The 6,934-nt window shown below is 42.7% G+C and overlaps 2 protein-coding genes across 6 annotated transcripts in view; one reads left to right on the top strand and one right to left on the bottom strand.

The window, feature by feature from the left end:
* STRA6 (signaling receptor and transporter of retinol STRA6) overlaps positions 1-1,913 on the top strand; it is a 29,284-nt gene extending 27,371 nt beyond the window's left edge. For all 3 annotated transcript variants that reach the window (XM_039337565.1, XM_039337564.1, XM_039337563.1), the window contains one exon: positions 551-1,913. In XM_039337565.1, the coding sequence (XP_039193499.1) occupies positions 551-729 (179 nt within the window). In that variant the 3' untranslated portion in view covers positions 730-1,913. The remainder of the gene's footprint in view (positions 1-550) is intronic.
* LOC120305552 (immunoglobulin superfamily containing leucine-rich repeat protein-like) lies at positions 1,470-6,565 on the bottom strand. 3 transcript variants are annotated; one of them, XM_039337569.1, is made up of 3 exons: positions 6,483-6,564; positions 3,517-3,646; positions 1,470-3,406 (listed from the first exon to the last, which is right to left on the bottom strand). In XM_039337569.1, exon 3 carries the CDS (start codon positions 3,386-3,388, stop codon positions 2,126-2,128), a length of 1,263 nt encoding a protein of 420 aa, XP_039193503.1. In that variant the 5' UTR covers positions 3,389-3,406; positions 3,517-3,646; positions 6,483-6,564; the 3' UTR covers positions 1,470-2,125. The 3 variants fall into 3 exon arrangements, with proteins under 3 accessions (XP_039193503.1, XP_039193501.1, XP_039193500.1); XM_039337567.1 differs by having other exon boundaries at positions 3,494-3,646; XM_039337566.1 differs by lacking the exon at positions 3,517-3,646 and having other exon boundaries at positions 6,483-6,565.
* Positions 6,566-6,934: the final 369 nt, after the last annotated feature.

The following is a 6,934-nucleotide window of genomic DNA, read 5'->3' on the forward strand; positions in this document are numbered from 1 at the left end:
TGTTAAGTGAATCACTGAAATTGTTAAGTTAGCAACACTGTTGTTAAGCGAATCTGGCTTCCCTCATTGACTTTGCTTGTCAGAAGGTCACAAAAGGGGGACCATGTGACCCCAGGACACTGCAATCGTCATAAATATGAGTTGGTTGCCAAGCATCTGAACTTTGATCACGTGACCCTGCAGGTCGTAAGTCTGAAAAATGGTAATAAATCACGTTTTTAGTAACTTTGAACCACCACTAAACTATTGTAAGTTGGGAACTACCTGTATTAAACACTCGAGAGAAATAAGTCCAAATCATAATAATAATAATTGCCTTGCTTTCTTCTTCATCTCTCTTCTGCATCTGTATCCTGCTTTAAAAATCTTACTTCTCTAACTTACAAGGTTTTTGTTTTTTTTTTAAAGTCTGGAATCAGATCTCATGAAACAAACCTATCAAATTATACTCACCGCTTACTCTCTCCTTCTTCTTTCCTGATTATCTTCAAGCTGACCCCCCACATAACCTTTGAAGACCTCCGTTTGAACGTGATTCTTTTCTCAACAGGAATCAAACTCATGAAGACCACCAGTTCAGCACCCAAAGCATCAAAGGGCCAACAGAACCGGGTCCGATGGTGCTTGGCATATACCCTCATCAACAACCCTTCCCTATTGCCTTACCGCAAAGGGGCTCTTGTGGATGCAACAGCTAATGGGACCAAAGGCAGCCTCACCAAGCCTTGATGGAACCAGCAAGCGGTCTTGGAAACAATGGACTCCCATCAGGAGATGATGGATGGATTCCATCACGAGTTTTCATCTTGGGGTTTTTCAAGTTCTATGCCTCTTTCGGGCTTATGCATCTACCTTGACCTGTTTGTAGACTTAGAAGATGACTGAGGCTTAGTTGTCCTCCCTTCCTCTCCCACCCCACCCCACCTCAGGACAAACAACCTTGGATGGGCATGAAACCCATGCAAAGTTTTGGAATGGATCCAAAGCTGGTCTGTTTCTCTGCATTACAAGATGTTCCTTAGCATGTGTCCTCCTGTTTGTTTGTTTTTTTAATATGGGAAACCTGTCAATGTTGCCCTTTCATACATCTTGGGTTTTGAGGCCTCCTGAAGTGCTGGGTGCCCCCTAAATCTTGGGGGCTCACTTTTAGCAAGAAAGAAAGCAAAGGACGGTAGGCTAATAAGTTAAAAGCAGAACGGAGATCGGAGTGGTCCTCAAAATGGGGATTTTTGAGGGTTTTGCAAATGTAAGTAATGGGTTCTTTTTGAATGTTAGGGGTGGGTGGTGTTTGAGATGGAGAATTTGTATAAATGCATTGAACAGACCGCTTTATCTTGTTTAAATTCCCAAATACACTGTTCCAGGTTGTCTAGATGGATGGCTGCTATTCTTCAGTGGAATTAAAAGGTTTTAAATATAGAGAACAAGAAACTGGACAATCAAAATATAGGCACAAGAGAGAGAAAAAACACATTTCGGACATTTTAATCCCTCCAGTTCTGATAGGTTACATTGAGAAAATCCTACATAGTTGTGTCCCTCTTCCTGCCAAGTTATGGAGCTGCTTCTCCTAATCTTTAAACCAACTAGGGAATACCTCCCATCGCCTTTAAATTTAAAACAGCTCCCATTTCAGGATCTGGCCAGATGACTTCCACACACCTAGTGAATGTAGAGTAATTAAAGAGTACAGAAACCTGATTTCTACTACGATGAATAATAAATGAAATGTCATTGTTAGTCTCTTGGAGAAGGTGTGCTTCTTCTTCTCCTCCTCCTGTACCTCTTCTGCATCTCTTCTGGCCTACTGGAAGTCGAACGCTGGAAGGATGCATTTGATGAAGAAGTTGTTTTGACAATGTTGGGACTTTAAAAAAAAAATATAACTAATAAAACTGACTTGCCTGATCAAAGGGCTGCCTATCAGCATTTTTAATTTTTTTTTCTCACATTATCCACCTGTTTTTTTTTTCTTACTTGAGGATATAGGGAAACCTGCCCCAGTTCAAACGAAGATTCTTGATCTAGAACAGAAGTGTGAAACGTTGACCTAAACTAAAAGCTGCCATGGGCCATACTGTAGAAGGAAATCAGATTTTCTACACAATCCCAGATGGCAAATGTCTTAACTGTCCTGGGCAAGCAAGAAGAACAGGAATAAACTCCAAAAACCCAGCGGGCTTTGATTTCCTCCATTGCAAACCGTCTTGGGCACTGTAGGAGTCAAATAGATAAACTTCACATTTTCTTGAGATGTCAGGACTTCTTTGATGTCACAAGTTTTGTTTGGGTTCTTGCTGGCTTGGAGATGGTTCTTGAGGAAAGTGGTGGGCTTCTCGGAGCCGGCCAAAGCCACATGGACAGAGGCCTCATGAAAGCCAACGTCGTTATAGGCCTGGCAAGTATACATGCCTTCACTGGCCTTGCTGAATTTGGTGACGGCCATGGATCCATTTTTGAAGACCAGAAAGCGCCCTCTGCTCTGTGAAGAACTTGCAGGATCTAGCAACAAATCCTCTTCTCTTTCAATGTTGGGCCCATCGATGGCCACATGTTGATCAGCTGTCTGGATTTTCCACCTGATCTTTGGTGGGGGCTTACCCACGGCGTTGCAGTGCAATTGAAGGGTAAGCCCATCCTTCAACTTGCTATCACCCAGGCTGGAATGATAGACCAACTGGACTGATGGAAGGGCACAGTCCAGCTTCAAGGATCTCCCAAGAACGAGACCTTTCTGTTTCTCCGGAGTAGCACATGTAATGGACTTCTTCTCTGGAAGTGAAACCAGCGTGCTCTGTAGCCATCCATCTAACCACCAAATTTTACAGGTGCAGTCAAAGGGGTTGTTGTTGATCTGCAGCTGAGCTAACTTAGGCATGGAACTGAAGGTCCCATCCGAGAGAGTAGCCAGCCTATTGTCACTGAGCCAGAGAGAACGAAGGTCCTTAAGGGACTGAAAGGCTTCTGGTGGGATTTTCTCCAGATGGTTGTTGCTGAGCTTCAGCTGTTGCAGAGAGGTGAGGTTGGATAGGTCTCCCCAGGGGAAACTCATTATCTGATTGTGACTGAGATCAAGCGCTCGGAGGTGTACCAAACAAGCAAAGGTGCCCTCAGCAATGGTGTCAATTTCATTGTAGGAGAGCCACAAACCTTGTAGTTTTGCCGTGTTGGCAAAGGATTCTTCCCCCAATGAGGCAATGTGGTTGACAGACAGGGTGAGGGTGGTGGTGTTGGAGGAGAAGTCCTGAGGAACCATCTGGAGATCTTGGTAAGAACAGTCTGCAACATATCGCTCGTATTTCTTCTTGGCTGCACACCGACACACTTCTGGACAGCTCTGGATCCCCACAAAGAGCAGTGCAGTTAGCAAGCAGGTGAAGGGATCCATTGCTTTCTCCCCATTTAGCTGTAAAACAATAACAGGGGAGATTATCTTCCATACTTCTGAGATCTAATCCAACCCAACCATCAGCCTATAGCTGTGTTGTATCACCTCAGACTGAACAAGGGCACCACCTGATGGGACTTTCTTTTGTTGAGTGGAGAGAACCAATCTGGAGTTGGGTAATCTAACAAATCTGGTATCAAGACTTCTGCCCAGCAATTGTATGTGATAGCAAATTCATCCTCAATTTGTCTTGGAGATCTGCAAAAAAATCATTCCAGCAACACTGGATGGATGAAGTGATAATAGTTAAAAAACTATGACAATCAAAACTATATTGCAGCTAGCAAGGAACACTATTTTTATTGCCAGCTTATGGACAACCAGTCTGGAAGGATGTAGGGTCTTCCACTCAAACGGGGTTGGACTAGAAGACCTCCAAAGTCCCTTCCAACCCTTCTAGGAATGTCCGTTGCATAGGTACATCAGTTTCGTTTCCATTTATTTCCTATCTGGATGTCCTTCAACCTTTCAATTCAATTTTAATCAAGAAAAGATCCTTGCATTTTTAAAATTATTATGAAATACATCCTTTGCATAGACTGTGTAGGCCAAGACATAAAACTTAAGTAACATAGCATCCAATTTATAATTTTCCTGTACCAGTTCTCTTATTTTAAGAGTAGGTTCATGAGGTTTATTTCCATGTTATTTTCATGTTGTGTGAATCCAACCAACCCTGTGCTGCTTAATTAATCAACTCTGGTTTAGCCCTGTAAACACACAGACTCAAGGAAGCATTCCCATTTCTCAGCCTTGGCAACTTTAAGATGTGTTGTCGTCCACTCCCAGAATTTTCCAGCCGGCAGATTCTGAGAATTGAAGTCCACACATTTTATAGTCACCAAGATTGTGAAACAGGGCCATAATCTATTCCGAATTAGTGTGCTTCTTTTGTTGTCTTGTTTCACAATTTCACAATTTCACAATTCTATTGGGAAGAAGTTATCTTCGGCCAACTAGTACATGTCTAGCTGAAGATGTGCCTTGCCGTAAAAAGGATGACTTTATAGCTAAAAGAAGAAGAATTTTCTGGTAGATCATCAACACCTCACCACAACACCTTTCCAACAACACTCTCTTCTTTCGCATTCCCCAAGGACAGTGACCTCCTTCTGAGTTTATCCCAATATATGGAGTTTGGGAGTAGAACATGGCAGCTCAAAAGTAAAGGTAAAGTCAGGACGTCAGGTCTTCTTGTACGGTTTTTTTTCTATTAACCACATCCTGGAATTCAGGCTACAAATTTTGGTTGCCGCTAACACAACTGAACTGTTTTCCGTGGACTGCTTAAGAAGAAGTCTTCTTTCCCAGATGTAGAACTGGAGACTTGCCATGCACGCCTTCAGAAAATTATGGCTCCCCTAGTGCAATATATTTTGTTGATGACCTTCAGACTATCACCAGAAGTTTTGTGTGCTCCAGCGCTGGAGGTTTTTAAGAAGAGATTGGACAGCCATTTGACTGAAAGAATAGAATAGAGTAGAGTAGAGTAGAATAGAATAGAATAGAATAGAATAGAATAGAATAGAATAGAATAGAATAGAATAGAATAGAATAGAACTCTGAAGGTCTTCTAGTCCAGCCTCCTGCTCAAACAGGAGAACCTATACCATCTCAGACAAGTGACTGTCCAGTCTCTTCTTAAAAACCTCCAGTGATGGAGCACCCAAGCTGTTCACTGGTTGACTGTCCTCACTGTCAGGAAGTTTCTCCTTAATTCCAGGTTGCTTCTCTCTCTGGTCAGTTTCCAATCATTGTTTCTCATCCTTCCCTCTGGTGCTTTGGTGAATAATGGAAACCCCCCCCCCTCTTCTTTGTGGCAAGGGTTGGACAAGAAGACCTCCAAGGTCCCTTCCAACTGTGTTATTCTATTAAGTTATGTTCGGTTCTACCTTCAAAGAGGGCTTCATGAGGAGTGGGTAGCACCCGTATCAATGCTCTGGCATTCTATTGCTTTATATCAGTGGTTCTTAACCTTTCTAATGCCGCGACCCCATAATACAGTTCCCCATGTTGTGGTGACCCCTAACCACTTATACATTACCGGGTGCCAGGGGTGTGGCCAAAGAAAAGGGGAAAAAAATGGCAGACAGCCTTGTTTGGCGACCCCCGTGAAATGGTCGTTCGACCCCAAATGGGGTCCCGACCCACAGGTTGAGAACCAATGCTTTCTTTGTTTCAGTGACAGAGAAGGCTGGTTAAGGGTCTTCACCCTGGCACCCTGGATTTCTAGGGTGCTGTAGTTAAATTCTGATTCTGTAAGAGGCCCTCCCCTGAATTCTCTCAAGTCCTAATCACCAGTTCAAATCCTAACCACTTGGCCTGCTACCTGGAAAAACTAGAACCTGTGCTTCACGTTTGTTTTTCTCTCCCTTAAGCTAAGAACAATCACAAAACCAATGAATAGTTTAAAAGGCTGGCTTTTCCCAGGTGTGCTGAGGATCCATCCCATCTGATCAGCAATGGATGATGGGGAAGGTGGCCTCAACATCTCTCTAGGACCAACAAGAAGAACTTCTTGTATTTTCCACTATTGAGCTTAGCGGCTGCTCAAAAGCTGGAATTCACAGCAAAATCTGGAGGGGCCAATTCAACACGCTTGAAATTGAGCTGTTTTCTCGGCATTCATTGAAGCCACCACAATTTGGAATCTTCTCTAGAAAAACTTTACAAAGTTTGGTTTGTTGTCTGGTAGAACCCCAAAAAGAAGCAAGTCTCATTTCGTTCCCTTTTCTCTCCGGAATAGTAGTCCTTATCCCTTCCCTCCCACTTTTGCAGCCATTATCCTCCTCCCTCAAATACGCTACGCAAAAAACTTGCCATCAGCCCAGATGTTTCCTTTCTCCCAGTTTCACAATCCCTGGCCCTAAAATAGAGTCACTCGGCAAGGGAGAAGAACTGAAATCTGAGGAAAATCAGAACCAGCTTTTAGAGGGGGGTAAAAAAAAAAAAAGGCACCATCCCAGAAAATAAGCAATTTAACAACAACAAACTTAACACATAAAAAGGAATGTTTTTCTCTTGGTTTTTTTACCTTTTTCCAAGCTCCCCTGTTTTGTCTCTTGCGATGTTTCAGGAGGAAAACGTCTACAAACATTGCGTTGAGAGCAGTCAGAGTTAGGCATTCCAAAAACATTAATAATAATAGAAAGTCCTGCCTCCAATTTGGCAGGAGTTGGAGCACAGCAGCGGGATGGGGGGGAGGAGTTGATTTTTTGCAGGCCTCACTAAAAAAAGAGAAATGTTTGGGTTTTTTTCTGTTTAATGGAAGGGGCCTCTGGTATGCAATGTGCTTTCTGGAAATAAACTGTTCATGTTGTCTCTGATGGGGACATTCAAGGAAAAGACATCCAAAAAGTTTATTCTTGATATTCTGGATTTCCACTGAGGGTTCAGATGGATTGAGTTTTCCTCCTCTCCTCATTAATATGTAATAAGATTATTACGTATGTAATAAGATTTTACATATTTGTTTGTTTAATTGGT

The sequence above is a fragment of the Crotalus tigris genome, unplaced genomic scaffold (assembly GCF_016545835.1).
Source record: "Crotalus tigris isolate CLP2741 ecotype Arizona unplaced genomic scaffold, ASM1654583v1 scf7180000017683.1919423, whole genome shotgun sequence".
Classification (NCBI taxonomy): Eukaryota; Metazoa; Chordata; class Lepidosauria; order Squamata; family Viperidae; genus Crotalus; species Crotalus tigris.

What these genes read in the sequence shown, in the direction of transcription:
- LOC120305552 (XM_039337566.1), bottom strand. Translation starts at nt 6,545, where the DNA reads ATGTTTGTAGACGTTTTCCTCCTGAAACATCGCAAGAGACAAAACAGG. An exon ending in ACAGGGGAGCTTGGAAAAAG is followed by an intron (nt 3,407 to 6,482) that starts GTAAAAAAACCA and finishes ATTGTTTTACAG; the next exon opens with CTAAATGGGGAGAAAGCAAT.